This window comes from Candoia aspera, chromosome 1, assembly GCF_035149785.1.
Source record: "Candoia aspera isolate rCanAsp1 chromosome 1, rCanAsp1.hap2, whole genome shotgun sequence".
Lineage (NCBI taxonomy): Eukaryota > Metazoa > Chordata > Lepidosauria > Squamata > Boidae > Candoia > Candoia aspera.
In genome coordinates this window covers 135489216-135512971 of record NC_086153.1, presented here as the reverse complement: position 1 = coordinate 135512971, position 23756 = coordinate 135489216, and the positions used below count along the sequence as shown (strand labels likewise).

The 23756-nt window shown below is 37.6% G+C and overlaps 1 protein-coding gene across 1 annotated transcript in view; it reads left to right on the top strand.

Moving 5' to 3' along the window:
- The window catches only part of PXDN (peroxidasin), an 83444-nt gene that overhangs the window by 21857 nt on the left and 37831 nt on the right, over positions 1–23756 (top strand). The window contains exons 2-6 of the mRNA XM_063313998.1: positions 3402–3473; positions 4836–4907; positions 14113–14184; positions 18628–18699; positions 21154–21225. Of these exons, the coding sequence (XP_063170068.1) occupies positions 3402–3473; positions 4836–4907; positions 14113–14184; positions 18628–18699; positions 21154–21225 (360 nt within the window). The remainder of the gene's footprint in view (positions 1–3401; positions 3474–4835; positions 4908–14112; positions 14185–18627; positions 18700–21153; positions 21226–23756) is intronic.

Below are 23756 nucleotides of genomic sequence, written 5' to 3'. Positions count from 1 at the left end.
GCTCTTTTGCATCTTGCAACTGGGAAGGGAATGTTTCAGTCTGGCTGGTATACAACAGACATAGCTTGGTAAAATCTTTCATGCAACCTTTCCTAATTTGGACAACCTCAGGATGTGAGGATTTCAACTCTTCGCATTCTCAACAATGGTCAGGTTTGCTGGTGAATTCTGGAAGTTGAAGTCAATGCATCAGGAAGGCACCAGCTTGAGAAGGACTGCATCTGTTTCCTGCAAAGACAAACAGAATTAGGCAGTAGGGCTCCACATGCTTCAGATTTAAAGGGAAAGAAGTGCTTCAAAGCACATGTTGGAATTTGAGTAATACCTGTCAGCAACTTCTTTAACTTTTCCTGGGATCGCATAAGTTCCTTCCATGGCTGCAGTGCAATGGGGGGTGGGTGGGTGGGATTGGTTTAAGGCGTTGCCAACCCACTTCTCAAAGCTCCTCTTTTCTTTTGAGTTAAAGTGCTGCAACCCCTATTTTGAAGGTCAGGCCAATATGCTGAGCTGAATATAGTTGCAGTTCTGAAGTATCTTGGAGAGGTATCGCTCATTAGTAAAGCATACACTTTTGATGCATAAGGTCTGAGGTTGAATCCATGGCATCTTCAGGTAGGGCTGGAGAAATTGCTGCCTGTAACCCTACAGTGCTACAGTTAGTAACTATATCTTTAATATGCCAGATGGACCAAAGATCTGACTTTGTGTGTCTTTCTGCATTCTTAGTATGTGCTGTGTTTTTAGTATGTTTGTGGTAATTTTTTTGCCTTGATATATTGTTAATAGGTATGCTGCTCCATTGTCATGTGGCATTCTGCCCAACATAGAAAGTTCTAGGGGTTTTGTACATGTGCTACAATTTGTTTTTGATTATAAGCAGGAAGAGAAGCAAGAAGCTATATTGCAAAATTCCAGCCTTCCTGTGAGCTACCTATAAAACTTCTACTGCATGATTAAATTGATGTAGAGATGGGATTCCTGTGGGAATGAAGATAAATTAAAAGGGTTGAGTTTCCTTTCCCTGGTGATACAATATAAACCTGTTTTTAAAAAGGATAAACTTTGAGAGACCTATTCATTGGCTGTCTTATTCCAAATAGGTTTTGGGTCTGACTGTACAGTTTCATGTAAATAATATGAGAAATAAAGTTAAAGAGGGAAGAAACACATTGAATTTGTAACCAGGATATAGCTGGAGTGCAGATTAAACTGGGAAACAAACTAGCCTTTTCTCAAGAACTTTTCTCAACAAGTCTTGTTAATGTGATAGTAGATTAGATAGGGATCAAGAGATTATCTTTTAAATGCCTTAATGGCCATTCCTTAGTTTCAATTCTGTACAGAGATTTTATTTTTTCTTTTGAAGCAAGCTTTCTCCATGCTACTGTGATTCTTGAAAGACATATCCTGGACTCATTCCACTTTAAAGTAATATATGCCACAAAAGTTTTGTCTTAAAATTTGCTCTATCAGTGAGTAAAGCTAGTAAATTATTGAGGATCCCTTTTGTTCTGACCTACCAGGAATAGAAGAATAACTAAAACAAATGACTATATATCATGTCTGAAGTTTGGCATAAGCGTGAAGGTAAGTTTTTCTCCCAAGCATTTTCTTTAATGGAAGAACAAAGAGTGCCCAGAGGAAAAAGATAAGATCCCTGATTTACTCAGTTCCAAGATTCTGGAGATAACATTATCTGGAAAATACCTTGGAACATTCCAGCTTTCAATGCCAAGAGCAATGTGTGTTTCTTCACATTTAGTGTTACTCTTATACTAATAGCAATGTTTAAAAACATTAATTCATGTCGTATAGTTCTTAACTTTGTTTCTTTCATCCTTTGTTTTGCTCTGTTTACCTGAAAACTACATTGTTTCCCATCTACCAGGAGAAGCCAAATATATGTGAAATAACTCATTTTAAAACATACTGAGAAGCCTACTGTATGTATTCAACTCCCATTTTAGAACTCCAAACAACATGTATTCAGAGTATTCAAATGTACTTATTGGTGTAAGTGGGAAAATATTAATGGAATTCTTTGCAAGGTATGGGGGTGTTACAATGTAGACATTTTTTTTCCCATAAAAATAGCATGGATAATGAGTAACAAGAATAAATACAAGGAGAAACTATAATTAAATATAAGAGCAAATCAACTTAAAAAGTTTTTAAAAATCAGTAAATGTAGAGTAAAACAAAGAAAAAGAAGAAATAAGCAGCACCACAAATATCTATTTCAAACTTCAAGAGCTGAAAGCAATGAAACATGTTACAACACCATGACATAAAACGCGGCCTACTGTATTTGCATTACAGTGTTAGACACAAGTATGTAAATTACATGGCATAGGTCACAAAATCTGAACAGCATCCACCATCTGGAATTTATTCACTTATTTATTAAAATACGTAATTTTAATAGAGGAAGGCCTCTATTAAAACTTGGGCATAAGGGTCTTAAGAAAGGATGTGAGATTTCAGATATGCTGGTCCCAAGGTGATTAGAAATGGTAATGTTGTTAACCACACTAGAAGCTGAGCGGTAGCCAAAAATGTTGGGAAGGTACCATGTGAAATCTCAAGAACATTTCAAAAAACCCTGTTCATGGCATCTTCTTGTAGAACACAGTTTTAAGAAAGATAAAGTGTCCCTTGATACTTAGTTCATGTAGTTTTATTAGCAATAATGTGGAAGTAGTAGTGCAAACATTATGTATTTAATGAAGGGTCATCATGGCCAAGCATGACAATTCTAGGAAAGAGCAACGTTGAGTTACTAATCTTAGCTGTGCAAATGTACTGCAAGCCATACAGATTTAGGACTAGATGGAAAGAACACGTGCAGCCTGCAAACCTGGGTGTTCAAAACCAGTATAATCCCATCCAAGGGAAGTTGAATTCTAATTCCCTAATCTATCAATTGACAGTCAGGAGTACTTTTGTCTTCTCTGCACTCCTCTCATTTGTGAAGAGCATCATACAGTGATGTAAACTGGAGTATTTTTCTTGGACTTAGATGGAAAGGAGATACAGAGTTAGGTGTCATTAGATAATACACAAGCCCCAATACTCCATAGATTGTGTATATGTTAAAAAAGCACATGCTTGATAGAAACTAAGATCATCACCTGTAGGTTCACACTAAGAACCACAAAAACCATTGGACTGCCCTCAGAACAGGGCATACAGAAGAAAAATGGAATATTCTGGAATTCCACAGAACATTGTTTTGCACACTACACTTTACTTTCTTTGTAGATCATTGCTTTAATTAGAATGAAATGTCATTGAAAAGTATATAATAAAGTTATTAGCAAATGTTCATTTTCATCCTGTTGAAATGTTGGCAATAAAAGATACGATATTAATCAAGGACTTTTTTTCCCATTCCCTAACAGAGATCTGCGGTTCAATCGAATTAAAGAAATCCAGCCTGGTGCATTTAGACGGCTTAAAAATCTTAACACATTGTAAGTTTTATTCCTCTTAAAACTTATTTTCCCTTTTATAAACTGTTAGTCATTTTATTTGTACCTCCATTTGTATTTAATCTAATTAAGACTAATAAAATTTGTTTTGGTCTACATCAAGTTTTCATTATGTTGATTTCTAACTAGAGTTTTAAAGTTTTTAAATTTAATCAGTATTTTGCGGATCCACATGAAAGAACCTAAGTCTACTGTTAATGGGAAAATCAAATTGTTACTGTGAAGGATGGGAAACTATCTGTAATTTTTGTTCATGAGCTCAATTATATGAAGTTAAGTACAAACACAATATTTCTTAACACTTATTTTGACTGAATGATCCTAAATTATGAGTGACTGTTTAGTTGACTTCAGTATGTGTGAAAGGTCCCCTGTGCAAGCACAGTCATCTTTGACCCTTCAGGGGGATGCCACTTTCGTGGCGTTTTCTTAAGTTTATCTAATCCAGCATTCCTTACAAAAGGTATCAGAGCTGGCAGCCACTAGATGGTCCACCAGCAAATTTGTTAGTGATCCACCATGATCTGTCTGTCTCCTGTCACTTTTATTTAAAGCAAAAAGGCCAATATATTTTTTCAGTTTTTCAAAATATTAATGCAGTGTTTCCATCTGTAAATAAGGCTTTCTAACTATAGCAGAAATAGTTTAGATTCTCATTCCTATTGATAGTTCCATGAAGACTTATCAGATACTTGCTCATCTAATTGACAGTATTGATAGATTTTATTTCATCCTTCCCCATCTGGTGTCCTTCAGAGTTGTTGGGGCAGCAACTCTTAGAGATCTAAGCCACCATGTATATCACTCACAGCTACAGTAGGAAATGCTAATAGAGATCACAAAAAGCCAAAATGCAAAGCATACTAAAGTTATGGTAGGCCAACCTAAATGTTACTCAACAGTAAGCAAGCTTCAGTTTTCCAAAACTCCCATCAGATGATAGGAAAGCCGGCTGAGTGACCTTGGACCAGTCCCTCTCTCTCAGTCCAACTCACCTCACAAGGTGGTGGTTGTGGGGAAAATAGGAGGAGGAAGGAGTATTAGGTATGTTTTCCTCCTTGAGTTATTTATAAAAATAATAAAGGTGGTATAGAAAATAAATAAACAACATTCAGAGAGCAATAGTAGTAACTTTGCCATTGAATGTAACAATATGCTTTGAAGATTGTGCCTACTCTAGCTGTCTTCCTGAAGAAGAGGTGTTGGGATTGAGATTTTGGAATAAAGTATAAGTGTTCCATACTTCTTTCTTTTTCAAGAAATCACTTTAAGAAAATTCTGTTAGTGTTATTTGTAATTAATTGTTGCAGTGAAAAAAAAGTAAATGCCTCTTTTATTTCCTAGACTCCTAAACAATAATCACATTAAAAGAATACCAACTGGAGCATTTGAAGACCTTGAAAATCTAAAATATCTGTAAGTGAAAACATTCTCTGAGATACATTGATATAAAATGCATGTGATGCACTACAGCTGTGTAAGTGGACTTCTGTTCGCTTGATCAAGGACGGTTCTGTCACTTTGAAGCCTCCCTGTTGTCTCTGTCAGTGGCAGAAGCCAGAAGGGTTTCTGGGTGTGCAAGTGCAGTCTCTGGAGCGTTTCCCCAAACTGGGGGAGAAGGCTTCCGTGTAAGAGCTGTATACATGCAGAAGCCTCCTGGCTTTTGAAACTATCCGGATGCTGAGGAAGATGTGCAAAGCAATACCACAGTTGCTTCTCTTCACCCTTAAAAGTAGTATCTACACTTTTGTGAAGCAGCTTCAAGGCAGGGGTTTGCCCAGATCTTCACTAAAGCAAAATACACTTCAAAATTTCCACAAACCAATTACGCAGTGTCAAAACTCCAAAAAGCGTTAGATGAAAAAAAAAAAATGGCTGGGATTATAATAGCATCTTAATTTTTCTGCTGATTTTTTCTATTTATACAGGATTAGTGTTCACTATCATTTCTTAAGAGCTTAAAAAAAACCTTTTAAGCATAGTATTTTCAAAGCATCGCAAGAGCTTAATTTGCACCATAGTAAAAAGTAGTTGAAAAATGTATAATTATTTAATATTAACATTAGTATGACCATCAAAGCATCCCCAAACTATATTATGTTGGTTTCTGTGTTTTTCATTCATGGTTTTTCATTTAGAGTATGAGAATCGTTCATTCTTCTTCAATTGTATCATTGCAAAGAAGAAAACTAGAAATTCGGTCTGTGGCCAGAATGTATGAAAGAAAACCAGTCCTACACTTTCTTGAATGTAAATAAAATTCTGTGCATGATGAGGGACCCTGAGAAAAAAGTAAGCAATAAACTATGGATAAAACTTCCCATCAGACCTCTCTGCTCAACATGGAAGATCTGGGAATGAATTAGTTGAGTGGGTGTGGGGATCGGGGTGGGGGGGTAGATTCTTCAAAAATGAAATGCCTACATGAAAAGACAACTTTTTGTTGGGGTTATATAAAAGCTAGTAATGCAGCTTTCCAAGCATTCAGCAGAAGGCAGAGCATAGGAAATGAAGGAGGAACCTTGGCTTGTGACTAAAAGAAATCTCGTTAATTAGTATGATTAATTTGCAATCATGGCTGGGGGAAGGACCTTTTAGAGGATTTGAAGGTTGCTCAACCACCTCCCAGGAAACATAGGAATGCTGTCCAGTATACACAGGATGGGATCCAATGTGCTATTTCTGCTGATGGGATTTCTCTGAGCAGAACCAAGTTAGGAAAGTTTCCCTCTTCACTCAGTTGATCCTCTCACAACCTCAATACCTCTGTGGTGGCCTGGGCAAGGTTTTCAAGATTTTTCCTCTTAATACTTTCCCTACAATTTTGGTTAATTGTCTGTACCATTTCTCTATAGTTTATCCTTTCTTCTATTTTCAATAGAGTCTTGTTTAAATATGGGCTGTTTAATAAGCTCCTTATCAGGCACACTGATTTTGTTAGCTGCATCGTATTTTTCTTTCTCACTGGAATCGCTTGCAGTTCCACATTTTAAAGAAACTCCCATCCATCTTGAACTTCATTCTCCTTGAATATTTATATCTGTCGGGCTGGGGAAATAATAATTAATTTTTTGGAATGTCTCAGCTTTTCATTTTCTTAATATCCTAAATCTCAAGGTGAAATGCTTACTTCAGATCAAACTCTCCACTAGTTTCATCTTTCCAACCAATTATTTCTTATTGGTGAAGGACACTTTTGTGGATCTTCTGGTCTATTTGTCTACCTGCAAAAAGAGGAAATTGTTAGCAGAGCATATCAGGAATTTACGAGCTGTTCTGTTCTTTGCTGAGTTTGATTTTCAGCAGGGTAATTGAAGTCTCCCGTGATTATCATGCTTTCCCACTGTAGAAGTTGGGTAATCTGTTCTAGGAAAGTATTATCCTAATCTTCTGTTTAGTATGGTGCTCTATGGCAGATGCATGCAATTATGTAGCTATTATTATTTCCTTTTCCTTTTATTTTCATACAAATGAGTAAAATTTGGTTTGCTTTTCTCTTCCTCTGATTTGACTTGGTAGCACTATCATGGATCTAGTTTTGAATATATATGCATTTAGAAAGTATATTCAAAATGAGTACCTTTTCCCCTTTTCAACATCTGATTGATTTGATAATGGTATATCATACTTTCTGTGCTATCTCTTAGAAGCAGGTGACCACATCTCTTCATTGAGGTGCTTCAGGTGCATTTCTGTAGAACATTCATTGGAATGAAATGTCTCTTTCATTCTATGCACAGTCCTATTATCTAGTTTATATTTTTGTTGGTAACAGTAAGAAGTGAATTACTGATTGACAAAAAGAACTGTATAATAGCAAAATATTGGCTAGATGAGACTACTGGTAGATGGTTTCACAATTGGCTCAATAAGTGAGTCCATAGACTACTCAGTAATGGGTCAAATGCATCTTGGAGGGAATTACCAAATGAAGTACCACGTGGCTCTGTCTGGGTGCTGTGCAGTTCCACATTTTTATCAGTAACTTAGAGAATGAGAGGGTTGAGGGGGCAGTTACCAAATCTGCAGAGTTAATATACTTCCAAAGCTATGAGGGGTGGCTAATACTTCAGAGGAGAGAAGGTTTAAAAATATCTAGACCATTAGGCCTCCGCAAAGGATCGTTACCTTGTCGTGGTGCTGGAGCTTGAGCACCTCAATGATGCCATGAGCTAAACCGTGAAGGGCCACCCAAGACGGGAAGGTCATGACAGAGAGGTCAGACTAAATGCGATCCCTGGGGAAGGTAATGGCAACCCACCTCAGTATTCTTGCCATGAAAACTAAATGGATCAGTACAACCAGAGATATGTCGATATACCATCGGAAGATGAGACCCCCAGGTCGGAAGATGGTCAAAATGCTACTGGGGAGGAACAGAGGATGAGCTCAACTAGCCCCAGTCGTGATGACGCAGCTAGCTCAAAGCCGAAAGGACGGCTAGCGGCCGACGGTGCTGGTGGTGAACGGCGAATCCGATGTTCTAAGGATCAAAACACCATTGGAACCTGGAATGTAAGATCTATGAGCCAGGGCAAATTGGATGTGGTTATTGGTGAGATGTCAAGATTAAAGATAGACATTCTGGGCGTCAGTGAACTGAAATGGACTGGAATGGGCCACTTCACATCAAATGACCACCAGATCTACTACTGTGGACAAGAGGACCACAGAAGAAATGGAGTAGCCTTCATAATTAATAGTAAAGTGGCTAAAGCAGTGCTTGGATACAACCCCAAAAACGACAGAATGATCTCAATTCGAATTCAGGGCAAGCCATCTAACATCACAGTGATCCAAATATACGCCCCAACCACAAATGCTGAAGAAGCTGAAGTAGAGCAGTTCTATGAGGATCTGCAGCACCTACTGGACAACACGCCTAAAAGAGATGTTATTTTCATCACAGGAGACTGGAATGCTAAGGTGGGCAGTCAAATGACACCTCGAATTACAGGTAAGTATGGCCTGGGAGAACAAAACGAAGCAGGACATAGGCTGATAGAATTTTGCCAAGACAATTCACTCTGCATAACAAACACTCTCTTCCAACAACCTAAGAGACGGCTTTACACATGGACTTCACCAGATGGACAACACCGAAATCAGATTGATTACATCCTTTGCAGCCAAAGGTGGCGGACATCTGTACAGTCGGTAAAAACTAGGCCTGGAGCTGACTGTAGTTCAGACCATGAACTTCTTCTTGCACAATTTAGGATCAGACTAAAGAGATTAGGGAAGACCCACAGATCAGCTAGATATGAGCTCACGAATATTCCTCAGGAATATGCAGTGGAGGTGAAGAATAGATTTCAGGGACTGGACTTAGTAGATAGGGTCCCGGAAGAACTCTGGACAGAAGTTGGCAGCATTGTTCAGGAGGCGGCAACAAAATACATCCCAAAGAAAGAGAAAACCAAGAAGGCAAAATGGCTGTCTGCTGAGACACTAGAAGTAGCCCAAGAAAGAAGGAAAGCAAAAGGCAACAGCGATAGGGGGAGATATGCCCAATTAAATGCAAAATTCCAGAGGTTAGCCAGAAGAGATAAGGAATTATTTTTAAACAAGCAATGTGCGGAAGTGGAAGAAGACAATAGAATAGGAAGGACAAGAGACCTCTTCCAGAAAATTAGAAACATTGGAGGTAAATTCCAGGCAAAAATGGGTATGATCAAAAACAAAGATGGCAAGGACCTAACAGAAGAAGAAGAGATCAAGAAAAGGTGGCAAGAATATACAGAAGACCTGTATAGGAAGGATAACAATATCGGGGATAGCTTTGATGGTGTGGTCAGTGAGCTAGAGCCAGACATCCTGAAGAGTGAGGTTGAGTGGGCCTTAAGAAGCATTGCTAATAACAAGGCAGCAGGAGACGACGGCATCCCAGCTGAACTGTTAAAAATCTTGCAAGATGATGCTGTCAAGGTAATGCATGCTATATGCCAGCAAATTTGGAAAACACAAGAATGGCCATCAGATTGGAAAAAATCAACTTATATCCCCATACCAAAAAAGGGAAACACTAAAGAATGTTCCCTTGGAAGAAGAGCAATGACAAATCTCGATAAAATAGTTAAGAGCAGAGACATCACACTGACAACAAAGGCCCGCATAGTTAAAGCAATGGTGTTCCCTGTAGTAACATATGGCTGTGAGAGCTGGACCATAAGGAAGGCTGAGCGAAGGAAGATCGATGCTTTTGAACTGTGGTGTTGGAGGAAAATTCTGAGAGTGCCTTGGACTGCAAGAAGATCCAACCAGTCCATCCTCCAGGAAATCAAGCCAGACTGCTCACTTGAGGGAATGATATTAAAGGCAAAACTGAAATACTTTGGCCACATCATGAGAAGACAGGACACCCTGGAGAAGATGCTGATGCTAGGGAGAGTGGAAGGCAAAAGGAAGAGGGGCCGACCAAGGGCAAGATGGATGGATGATATTCTAGAGGTGACGGACTCGTCCCTGGGGGAGCTGGGGGTGTTGACGACCGACAGGAAGCTCTGGCGTGGGCTGGTCCATGAAGTCACGAAGAGTCGGAAGCGACTAAACGAATAAACAACAAAAAAAAGAATGTTCAAACTATCGAACAGTGGCACTCATTTCACAGGCCAGTAAGGTAATGCTCAAGATCCTGCAAGGTAGACTTCAGCAGTTCATGGAGCGAGAATTGCCAGATGTACAGGCTGGGTTTAGAAAAGGCAGAGGAACTAGAGACCAAATTGCCAATATCCGCTGGATAATGGAAAAAGCCAGGGAGTTTCAGAAAAACATCTATTTCTGTTTTATTGACTATTCTAAAGCCTTTGACTGTGTGGACCATAACAAATTGTGGCAAGTTCTTAGTGGTATGGGGATACCAAGTCATCTTGTATGCTTCCTGAAGAATCTGTATAACAACCAAGTAGCAACAGTAAGAACAGACCACGGAACAACGGACTGGTTTAAGATTGGGAAAGGAGTACGGCAGGGCTGTATACTCTCACCCTACCTATTCAACTTGTATGCAGAACACATCATGCGACAAGCTGGTCTTGAGGAATCCAAGGCTGGAGTTAAAATCTCTGGAAGAAACATTAACAATCTCAGATATGCAGATGATTCCACTTTGATGGCTGAAAGTGAAGAGGAACTGAGGAGCCTTATGATGAAGGTGAAAGAAGAAAGTGCAAAAGCTGGCTTGCAGCTAAACCTCAAAAAAACCAAGATTATGGCAACCAGCTTGATTGATAACTGGCAAATAGAGGGAGAAAATGTAGAAGCAGTGAAAGACTTTGTATTCCTAGGTGCAAAGATTACTGCAGATGCTGACTGCAGTCAGGAAATCAGAAGACGCTTAATCCTTGGGAGAAGAGCAATGACAAATCTCGATAAAATAGTTAAGAGCAGAGACATCACACTGACAACAAAGGCCCGCATAGTTAAAGCAATGGTGTTCCCTGTAGTAACATATGGCTGCGAGAGCTGGACCATAAGGAAGGCTGAGCGAAGGAAGATCGATGCTTTTGAACTGTGGTGTTGGAGGAAAATTCTGAGAGCACCTTGGACTGCAAGAAGATCAAACCAGTCCATCCTCCAGGAAATAAAGCCAGACTGCTCACTTGAGGGAATGATATTAAAGGCAAAACTGAAATACTTTGGCCACATAATGAGAAGACAGGACACCCTGGAGAAGATGCTGATGCTAGGGAGAGTGGAAGGCAAAAGGAAGAGGGGCCGACCAAGGGCAAGATGGATGGATGATATTCTAGAGGTGACGGACTCGTCCCTGGGGGAGCTGGGGGTGTTGACGACCGACAGGAAGCTCTGGCGTGGGCTGGTCCATGAAGTCATGAAGAGTCGGAAGCGACTAAACGAATAAACAACAACAAGACCATTAGGCTGAAAAGAATATGATTGAATTTAAGTTCTGCACCTGGGTAGAAAAAATGGAAGATAAAAGTATAGAATGGGGAAGACAAGGCTTGACAGTACATAGAAGGAGATCTGGGTGTCCTTGTAGATCACAAGTTAAATACGAGCCAGTAGTGTGGTGCAACTGCCCAAAAGATAATTGATGTTTTGAGGTCCATACAGGAGCCTAGTGCCCAGATCATAGGAAGTAATTGTTCCATTCAGATCTCACTTGGAATACTGTATCCAGTGCTGGACATCACAAGCATAGTGGCAAATTAGAATGAGTTTAGAGGAGGGCTGTCAAGATGATGAGGGGTTTATGAAGAACAGATAAAGGATCTAGGTATATTTACTCTATAGAAGATATTATTGGTAGGAGATAGGATAGCAATCTTCAAATATCTGAAGGGTTGTTACACTGAAAGTAGAGGAGACCTCGTTCTGCTTCCCCAAAGGGCAAGACCAAAATCAGTGGGTTAACATTACAAGCAAGTAGGCGCTGGCTAGAAGTCAGGAATACCTTTCTGACTGTAAGAGCAGTTAGAATTTGGGAGAAAAGGCAGAATAAATTTAATAAATAAAAGTCACAGCCTGGGATAATCCCATGATTCCATCTTGATCATTTCATGAATCAGGGAATATTCCTTCAGTGCATTCTGACTGTAAAGCATATGAGGAGAATTAGATTGGGGAAAAAAATGATACAGGATTAATAGAGAAGTTATGCCACAAAGAAGTTGTTAAGTCGTGGAGAGTTGTAGAGAGTTAAGATCATGGTTTTCACTAACGCAGTTAATTCTTTAAAAGTATTTGACAATACTTCATCAGTTAATTGGTATTTTTAACTGTTCAAATATTGAATCTTAAGTACAAGATTACAATAAAAGAAATGGCACAGTCTGTCTCTTTTTTAAATTGAACCCAGTAGAATTTTCCCTTTAGAATAAGTTTTCTTTTCACAAATTTAAATCCCATTCTATGGTAATAATATAAATGTGTTTTATTTCTGTTTCTAAACTACTTCTTCCCTGAAAATCCTTCTATTTCTACAGTGTACCTGAGTCTGAGCAATTTTCCAGAAGGAGATTTGAATTAAATTGGTTGAAGTGAATGTACAAAAAATCTTTTGATAGTTTAAACGCCAACAAATGTATTTATAAGCTTTCTTGGGTTATAGCCCATTTCTTCAGACTTTTTGTGTTAACTTGAGAAAGAAATAGAGTTTTTCAAGTGGAGGATTAGTAATTAATAGCATCATAGGGAAATGAAATCCAAAAAGTACATAATGTTACATAATGACAGTGGCTAGTCATAAAATATTAGGTGTGACAGTGATGATATTGTAGTGGTCAGCTGATTAACACTGTTAAGAGTCTCTGTTTAATCTGTTTTATTTTCCAGAAGCTGAACAGAGTGTCACCTACCTTTCCACCCATTCCTATCGACTGCTACTTTTATTCTAAATATACCATTAATTTCTAGGGTTACGTCATTTTATCTATCATTCTCCAAATGTATCTGATGATACTAAAATTTAGGAGAATGCTACAGTCTCTACAGAAGTCATAAAACACTGAAATGAATCTTTAAGATTCATTAACTAGGAATTGAGTGATAGACAGCAGAACAGCCACAATGTGTAATTAACTATTTTGAGGTAGAAATATTTTAATATTGTCCCAGTTGTTTAATATGCTATCAGCAGGGCAGAGAAAATTTTACAACTCTAGGCAAAAAAACAAACATAATTACAAATACCTTTTAAAACATTAAAGAAGCAAGACAAGTGTAACAAACAGAAATCTTTCATTTCTGGAAACCACTGTGCTGTTATATTTATTTAGTGTTACCCTTAATTTATCTGTAAATTAACTTATTGGTGTAATTGAACAATCCATCTAGTTAATAAATACAAAAGGTTTGTGATGGTGCCCATCATTAACTGTTTGCACTGCACTTCTTGTGATTTCAATTTTTCTTTCATTTGTATTCTCATACTTTATATCTTGTCTGAGATTTGCATGTACTCCTTTGGTGAAGTTGTAATCTGTTAATGTCAGATTCTTGTACAATTCCATTTGTTAGCTGACTTCCTAAATTCTCCCTAATATTTATTTTGTTCTGTGACTTCTTTAACATTTAAGATTAAAAGTTAGTATTTTGATAGAACGTTATGCTATATATCTGATCGTGTATTTATTTGAATTTTTCAAATTATTCATGTTTTGAAGAGAAACAAGTAATAATCCATTAGTTGAGATGAAATTCATTCTCCATATTGAACAGTACTAGAACCATGATTGCAAGAGATTGACATAAATTATCACAGTCCTGTACATTTGTACATGTACCTCTATAATCACATAGATAGTAGTTTTAGTCACCATTAGCTTAGTTCTGTAGAGGACAAAATTCTCTTGGTAGAAGCCTTTGAAGATAAATATGACAAGACTGTCCCCAAGCCTGTTCTGAAGCCATCTTCTCAAATAGAATTGAAAGCTATTTGGTGACTAAATTTGAAGTCCAGCACAGTCTTCTGTTTATATCCTAGAGGTTCTGACAGACCTTCTCAAGTAAAAAGTGTTCTGTTGTGTATACATGTCTTGTTTTGTTGCTTTCCATTGTGTATTTGAAAAACTGTCCTCACGTGTCAACTTAATTCCTTCACGCATTAATGTAGCTCTTGTTTGTGTATACTAATATTACTGATTATTTCTTGTTTCAGCTATTTGTACAAGAATGAAATCCAGTCAATTGACAGGCAAGCATTTAAAGGACTTGCCTCTCTAGAACAACTGTAAGTGCCTTTTCTCTTCTGTGCTGTCATCTGTTTGGTTGCCTCAGAGAAAAAGTGCACGTTTTTCAGTATTTCTTGCCTGCATGCCTTGCATGATTGCACGGAATGGGTTGATAGTCCAGTGTGGTTGCAATCTCTGGTATGCAGAAATCGTATTTGTCAAGCACATCGTTTCTGTGTTCACATTTTATTTTATAGTTCTATTTCAAGACTATCAGTTCACTATGTAACAGTTTCCAAGGGCAAGCATAATATTAGCACCAAACTTAAATGTGCATAAGAATTAGGGGTCCTGTTTTCTACAAATGTTTACAGTTTTGATCTACACAGAGTAATAAAGTAGAATCCAGATTTTTGGTTGGATTTCTATAATTTTGCAAGGAAAAATACCTCACAATCTACTGCTCTGTATTTGGCTTACTACGTTGGTCATTCAAATGGTTGAACTGTTTCTGGATATCAAAAGGGCAAGAATTTGCACTGAAAAGAAAATGTTACCCAATTATTTTTAATGTGAAAGATTCAGTCATAATATTGCGAATAATCTGCTTAGAAAAAGAATCAGGGCAACAATATTACTTTCCTACCTCAAGTTAGCCTCATGTGGCTCAGAGTGGTAGGCGGCAGTATTGCAACCGAAAACTCTTCCCACAACCCGAGTTCGATCCCAGCGGAAGCTGGAGTCTCGGGCAGCCAGCTCAGGTCGACTCAGCCCTCCAACCTTCCGAGGTCAGTAAAATGAGTGCCCAGCTTGCTGGGGAAGGTGACGACTGGGGAAGGGAATGGCAAACCGCCCTGCTATAGTCTGCCAAGAAAACGTCACGAAAGCGGCATCCCCCCAAAGGAACAGACATGACTCGGTGCTTGCACAGGGGACCTTTCACCTTTCACCCACCTCAAGATAGTCACAGAAAATAGGAGCAACAGTTTGTGCACATAATTCTTTAGAGTTCATTAAAAGGAACTGATTCCAGTTTGCTGATTTGTATCATTTAGTGCTATCCTAATAGAAATGTTCCACTTCATAATGCATACATGATGCTGCTTGTTTGAATGAACTGCTGCTTCAAGGAAGACTTTGCCTTTGAAATGCCCACATTAATGGAAATGACAAACCTTCATATATTTATTGGTCTCTTAATGAAAAAAAAGCAAACTATGATTATAGGTGCCTGGTAGAAGCCATTACAACATCATGAACAACATAACATTTTTGAGCAAATGATGTAATTTATATCGTTTAGAAATACAAATATAAATCATTTAGAAATATAAATTTTAGAGTATGTTAAATATATTGTAGAAAAATAGCTTCATTTGAAAATGGTACCATTTATATTGATTGGAACGTCTAATTCTGATCACTTGAACATGGTAAGAGCAATTGATAGTGGGCATTTATATATCATAAAACTGACCAGAATTCATTCTAATCTGCCCCAACTCCTGTGAACATAAGCAGGCACAACAGAGATAACCATTCCCAGTTTTTCCATATACCTTGAAACTTCTGATTACTTAACTAGCCAGAGATATTTTGTTTGCAAATTATACCCCAAACCACTTTTTGGGTACATTTTGTTCCATTACTATTATTTCTTAAAACACATAGAGTCTACATTTTCACAAAACGTGATTGTTATTATTGTCATTGTCAAAGCCTGAGTGGATTAACTCCAGTGACATTCCCATGCGGTTGATCTGAGGTCATCAGCCTCGTTTTTTATGTAGTAGAATCCCAGACACTTAATTCTGGCATGGACTATTTGGACTATTTGGTACCTAGTTTAAAGGAAAAAGCAGTGTATGACTTTGCTGCACTTGAATAAATATGCTTGTTATTCTAAGCAAAACCCAACTTCTTTCATTTGGATTTTTTTCTGGTTTTGGAAAATAATACTGCAGTCTTTAAATATGCATGATAGTACTTTAAAATTGCATGTAAGAGCTTAATAGAAAGTTTCAGAAACAGCATTCAATGGAGTTCTGAATTCTGCAGAATACTTACTGCGCAAGGAATGCTTTGATACTCATTGTTCTCAGTTATTGCAAAACTTCCTTCCTGAGTTTATTCATTATCATGTAGCAATCATGGAATAAATGAGGTAAATTCATAAATGAGGTTGATGGGAAAGGTAAATGGATTGAGTTCTTCATAAAACTTTGTTTTCAAATTATTGGAATACAAGGACTGTTTCACAGAAAGTTGCTACTTATTTTGACCTCTTTACCATTCCTCCCCTCCTACAAGAAGGTATGGATGAAGAAGACAAATTCTCTGCATCTGAAATTAATACAATATGCCACTTTTCTTCCCCTCTGTCACAACATCCTTTATATGGTAACATGGATTTAATAAGATTTTGAAGCAGAGCATCATCAGTTCAGAAATATGCAAATATTTGATTGTTTCCTAAGTTGTACCTCAAGATGTGGTTTCTGATCTTAGGCTCTATTTAATAGTAGATCCTCAATTTGCCATTACATCTTCTACATTTCAGGTGGAAATAATATTTATTCAGGTGGAACTATGAACCTATTTCAGATGGGACTCAGATAAGGAATAAGGAAACTTGTAAAGAACACAATAAATATGAATCTAGGTTGAACTATTTCATAGAGTTAGTATAGAGATGAAAATTGGTTGCATCAGATAGAAGGCTTTGTTACGATTTTTCCCCCATCTACTTTTCTGTGTACATATTTTTATTAAAATAGAAGATGGTTCTGTTGTGTGAGCTTTTGCTTGCAGCCTGCAGAGAGACTATCTCATTTTACCAGAAAAGTAGACTGAGATGTATCTCTTACAATAGTAGAGACAAGAGAGGCAGGGGAGATCTGGCAGGACAAATAGAAGTAAATTGACCTTTCCGCATCCACTGATTTTGTCCTGCAAATTCTCTTGTCAGTAGTAAGCCCTCAAGAAAAATGATTAATCGGTAACACAGAAGTAAAGATTGAATAGAAGTGGTTAAGGATCTTTCCCATACTTCGTTCCTGTAAGCATCCCTGAATTCTTGTTATTTCTGCAACATAGATTTGGAAATAGACATTTGCTGAAGATAATGTTTAGTTCACTGTTTTGTGTATCTTTCCGTACTGTTAGCAAATTTTTATTACTTTTGTACTTTAGATTTATCTTTTTCACACTTCTGAGAACAACTGAAAACCAATATCTACCAGACTTGCTGCCAATATCATTTAAGTGACAGTACTAGGAAGAGACCCCTAGGCTTTATTTTTCAAACAATGCTCATCCTTTTGCCTGTTCAGGTGTTCCATAGATGGGGTGTGTGTATTTCAGCCTCTTTCCCCAGACTTTCGGACTTCCTTGCAGTGAGCAGAGAGATTTGGGTTTTTATTTGTGGCTGCTTAAATGCAAGAAGAATCCTGAGGGGATTCTGATTTCTACTAGCGAAGATCCCTGATTTCTGTGGCAACTTAAGCTAAATGAGAGTGCAATTGCCTTTCAGATATCAGTGTTCAACCTGGTGAGATTGGGAACAGGAAAAGCAGAGCTGAAAACCTTGGGGGTGGGACAAGTGATTCACCCTCTCTCCTAATGCTTTTTCCATATATTTTCCCATCCTGTTTGGCATTATGCCTAATATTGTTGTGATAGCCACAGAAACAGGAACACAGCTCTTCATCCCATAGAACTGAACTGCAAATCATAGCTTACATTCAATATTATTCATTATTTTCCTATACTTTGTTGCTTTTTTGTTTTGAATACTTAAATCTTTCTTATGTATAATTCATGTTCTCTGCAATGATGAATGGGATATACATGTTTTCTACATATATAAACACTGAAACTTTAAATGTACACCTGGTTCACAATGCTCAGCCTTAGTTCGTTTTGACTTAGCATGTTGTGGGGACACAGATAGTTGTAATTTGAAAACTATGGTTTTATGGCTTAGTATGTTATATTAACCCAACAAATCGGAGTTTATTCAGTAATAATTAAGCAAATAATGACTTAGTACAATATAAAAGCCCAGTCATACAATTGAATTTCTTTTTTACCTCAAGAAGACAGGGTCAGGTGTCTGTTGTATTGTGTATAAATAAGCTGGAGATAAAATCTCAATGGGCAGAATATGTTTATCAACCATTAAAATAATTCATTCATAATATATGAAGTATTGGTGTTATACCTGTATGTTTTCTTTTACCACTATTTGTAATGTGTAAGCTTAATTCTCAAGCTATTGGTGATGTTTGTTAATTATCATATCCAAAAATTTGTGCTGAATGATATAAATGCTAGGTAATCTTTATTTTTATACTATGCCACTGATTTTCAGGCAAAGGCGGAATCTAGGATATAACTTTATATGAGCATTTTAAAAAAAGGTTTTAGTTTGCATTATTGTTATTATCATTATGTTATTTATTTCTATATTCTCTTATTTTTCATTTCTAACTTTTTAACAGATATTTGCACTTTAATCAGATTGAAACATTGGAGCCAGAATCATTCACCCATCTTCCCAAACTTGAAAGACTGTAAGTTTTTTTTCTTTTTCATTTTCTTTGTCCCAGATGTTAGCTTTTTGTTTTGTTTTTTGGCCCATCAGGTAAAGTTATTTCTATATACCACTTGGAGATTGAGAAGCATCATTACAGTTTCTTCTCAAACTAGGTCTACATTTAAGCTTAGATCTATTTTTAATAGTAATTTTATTGAAGATTATAACTACAACAGTAAAAACTAATACAAACTGGAAAAACAGAAGAATAAAGAGTAGAAGATACAGAAAAGATATGGAAAAAATAGAAATATAGTAAAGAAAAAGAAAAGTATATAAAGAAGTGACTTTCTACCTTCATCACAACAAGTATAAACAATTTTAATAACTTAATCACCTTCTCTTAAAATACAACTAACGATCACTTTTTTCCCATATCCCATCTCTTCTTTATAAACATATTCATAAAGCATCATCATTTCAGTCCTGATGTCAGCAAAAATCCATTAAGGGTTACCAGAGATACATAACAATGTATCTATTTTAATCTTGATCAGATAAACCAAATTTATATTCCTTCCTTTTACTTCTAACACTCTTAATCTTTAATCCCTTCAAATAATGTCACAGAGCTTGATACCTTTTCATTTCTTTCTTTCTCCCTTCTCACAAAATTCTTCTAAATTTTAACAAGCCTCTTTTGTAAATCCCATATAGGAAAATTTTCCAGGTCACTCTCTTGGTTTGGTGTTTGTATATCCCTTTAAGTTATTAAGTCATCAGCTGGTTTCTTTTGTATGTCCAGTTCAACATCTTTTTCCATGTCATTCTTGTAGCCTGTCATTTTTAAATCCACTTTCAAATCCGTCTAGATCTTTTCAGTAGTTCTTGTTCTTCTCCCATAATATCTTTTAGAAACAGTCTGTCTATAGAGGCAGACACTCTTAAACTTAACTTCTGGGCCGATTGTTCAAAAATATCCTTCAATGTTAAAATATTTTGCTTCATTCTGTAACTGTAAGTCAAGTTTAAGTGTTCTCCTTTAATCGTAATCTTTAGTTCCCTCTAGTTCCCAATTTTTAAATTCTTTTTTTAAAAAACAAAAGATCAAAATAAAAGCGTTTTCCCACAGGAAGGATTCTTTATAATTAATTCCAAAATCTTATTTCAAATGTATCTGAACCCTTAGTCTGTTTGTAACAAATTGAAGTTTTAATCGCCCTTTTGCTATTTATTCCAATTTTTTTAAAGTTCTTAAACTTATAGTTAAAACTATAAACAATCCTTTTTTCACTAAGGATTGAAGGAAACTCACCCAGTGCTGTAAAACCTGTCAATAACAAAGGTCCCTAATAGCTGAAAAGCAGTTAACAAGCAATTTCCTAAAGTGATTAGAAAAGGAAATATGCGAACTTGGTCTCCTTCCAAAGGTGCCGACTGCAGTTTGAGCAAGATGGCTATTCCCTCGGTCTTCCAGAGCTATAAACCTGCTGGAGACCGCTACCTTGCAGTCTCCTTGCGAGGAGCAGCTGTCTGGAGCATTTGTGGGGGATCTCAACTCCTCACCTTCTTCAGAGAGAAATTACCGAAGGGCCGGTCTACTCACCGGCTCTTCGTTCTGCCCTAGTCGTCGGCTTTGCTTTTCGCGGAGCCATCTTCGGTCTGCAATTTCTTCCCCCAAAGTCCGGATCTATGTAGATCTAGATCCACCGTTACCTAAATGTAGGAGCAATGGTGTGAACAGCAGAGTTTCACTTAACTCAGTGTAAAACATCAGCGTGCTGGTTACTTCTTCCTTATAATGCCCTCTGGATAGCTATGTTGTCTGCATTTATTTACGTGTTAATTTATTCAGACTACAAGAGTACCCCATCCACTTCCTCTGGTTCCCCAAGTTAAAAGAATCCATGCTTATGGCCTAAGACCTCCCTCACTCTCCATAGCAGACTCTGTCCAACTTGTACTCAGCGTAGAGCGATACAAGTGAAGAAACCCACACATCAATCCTAGCATTTATTTGCATAATAGTTCAGTAATTTAGCTTTGTAAATTGAAGAAATTACTTTCTCAACTAAAGCCCTTTACACACTTATTATTGGTGAAGCCTGCTGAATTTACTGGAATTTAATATAGTAGTAAACATTCATGAGGTTGGACCAAGCAGTACTTTTATTTTGCATTATTGGGATTCTGCTGATCTATATAATACTATATACTATATAATACTATATAATCTATAGCAGGAATTCTTATTATTAGCATGATATTGTAAGCAGGAAGGTAGGTTCCTTATTTATATGGATGTGATAATATATAGCAAGAGACAGTACTTTTTAGAAAAGAAATAGGAGTCATGCTATTATCAGAAGAAGACTGAATTTTTCATTTTATTGTAAACCGCCCAGAGTCCCTCTTCTGGGGAAGATGGGCGGTGGCTAAATTTGAGTAATAAATAATAAATAAATACATAATAAATGCAATTTTTCAACAGATTTCTACACAACAACAGAATATCTCATTTAATTCCTGGGACATTTAGTCATTTGGAATCCATGAAACGGCTGTGAGTAAAAAATATTTGCACTTGGTATTTTAGAATTTTGTTTTATCAGATATCATATGTCTTGCTTTCTTTATCATCTATTATCAGTCAAAATTACTGATAATTTTGAAATTGGCAGAGTTTATTCTGTTGACTCTAAGCAAGCAACGTCTTCTGGAGTTCATGATTACATGTGTTGAATTAATTGGATTTAACAGAGGCATCACAGCTATAAACATGATTCAACATTTATTTATGTTATATATGCATGTTGGTGTTTATTCGTTTAGTCACTTCCGACTCTTTGTGACTTCATAGACAAGCCCACGCCAGAGCTTCCTTTTGGTCGTCAACACCCCCAGCTCCCCCAGGGACGAGTCCGTCACCTCTAGAATATCATCTATCCATCTTGCCCTTGGTCGGCCCCTCTTCCTTTTGCCTTCCACTCTCCCTAGCATCAGCATCTTCTCCAGGGTGTCCTGTCTTCTCATTATGTGGCCAAAGTATTTCAGTTTTGCCTTTCATATCATTCCCTCAAGTGAGCAGTCTGGCTTTATTTCCTGGAGTATGGACTGGTTTGATCTTCTTGCAGTCCAAGGCACTCTCAGAATCTTCCTCCAACACCACAGTTCCAAAGCATCGATCTTCCTTCTCTCAGCCTTCCTTATGGTCCAGCTCTCGCAGGCATATGTTACTACAGGGAACACCATTGCTTTAACTATGTGGACCTTTGTTGTCAGTGTGATGTCTCTGCTCTTAACTATTTTAGTGAGATTTGTCATTGCTCTTCTCCCAAGGATTAAGCATCTTCTGATTTCCTGACTGCGGTCAGCATCTTCGCACCTAGAAATACAAAGTCTTTCACTTCTTCTACATTTTCTCCCTCTATTTGCCAGTTATCAATCAAGCTGGTTGCCATAATCTTGGTTTTTTTGAGGTTTAGCTGCAAGCCAGCTTTTGCACTTTCTTCTTTCACCTTCATCATAAGGCTCCTCAGTTCCTCTTCGCTTTCAGCCATCAAAGTGTATCATCTGCATATCTGAGATTGTTAATGTTTCTTCCAGCGATTTTAACTCCAGCCTTGGATTCCTCAAGCCCAGCTTGTCGCATGATGTGTTCTGCATACAAGTTGAATAGGTAGGGTGAGAGGATACAGCCCTGCCGTACTCCTTTCCCAATCTTAAACCAGTCCGTTGTTCCATGGTCTGTTCTTACTGTTGCTACTTGGTCATTATACAGATTCTTCAGGAGGCAGACAAGATGACTTGGTATCCCCATACCACTAAGAACTTGCCACAATTTGTTATGGTCCACACAGTCAAAGGCTTTAGAATAGTCAATAAAACAGAAATACATGTTTTTCTGAAACTCCCTGGCCTTTTCCATTATCCAGCGGATATTGGCAATTTGGTCTCTAGTTCCTCTGCCTTTTCTAAACCCAGCTTGTACATCTGGCAATTCTCACTCCATGAATTGCTGAAGTCTACCTTGCAGGATCTTGAGCGTTACCTTACTGGCCTGTGAAATGAGTGCCACTGTTCGATAGTTTGAACATTCTTTAGTGTTTCCCTTTTTTTGGTATGGGGATATAAGTTGATTTTTTCCAGTGTAATGGCCATTCTTGTGTTTTCCAAATTTGCTGGCATATAGCATGCATTACCTTGACAGCATCCTCTTGCAAGATTTTGAACAGTTCAGCTGGAATGCCATCGTCTCCTGCTGCCTTGTTATTAGCAATGCTTCTTAAGGCCCATTCAACTTCACTCTTCAGGATGTCTGGCTCTAGCTCACTGACCACACCGTCAGAGCTATCCCCGATATTGTTATCCTTCCTATACAGGTCTTCTGTATATTCTTGCCACCTTTTCTTGATCTCTTCTTCTTCTGTTAGGTCCTTGCCATCTTTGTTTTTGATCATACCCATTTTTGCCTGAAATTTACCTCCGATGTTTCTAATTTTATGGAAGAGGTCTCTTGTCTTTCCTATTCTATTGTCTTCTTCCACTTCCGCGCATTGCTTGTTTAAAAATAATTCCTTATCTCTTCTAGCTAACCTCTGGAATTTTGCATTTAACTGGGCATATCTCCCCCTATCACTGTTGCCTTTTGCTTTCCTTCTTTCTTGGGCTACTTCTAGTGTCTCAGCAGACAGCCATTTTGCCTTCTTGGTTTTCTCTTTCTTTGGGATGTATTTTGTTGCCGCCTCCTGAACAATGTTGCGAACTTCTGTCCATAGTTCTTCCAGGACCCTATCTACTAAGTCCAGTCCCTTAAATCTATTCTTCACCTCCACTGCATATTCCTTAGGAATATTAGTGAGCTCATATCTAGCTGACCTGTGGGTCTTCCCTAATCTCTTTAGTCTGATCCTAAACTGTGCAATAAGAAGTTGGTGATCTGAACTACAGTCAGCTCCAGGTCTTGTTTTTACCGACTGTATAGATGTCCGCCACTTTGGACTGCAAAGGATGTAGTCAATCTGATTTCGGTGTTTTCCATCTGGTGAAGTCCATGTATAAAGGCGTCTCTTAGGTTGTTGGAAGAGAGTGTTT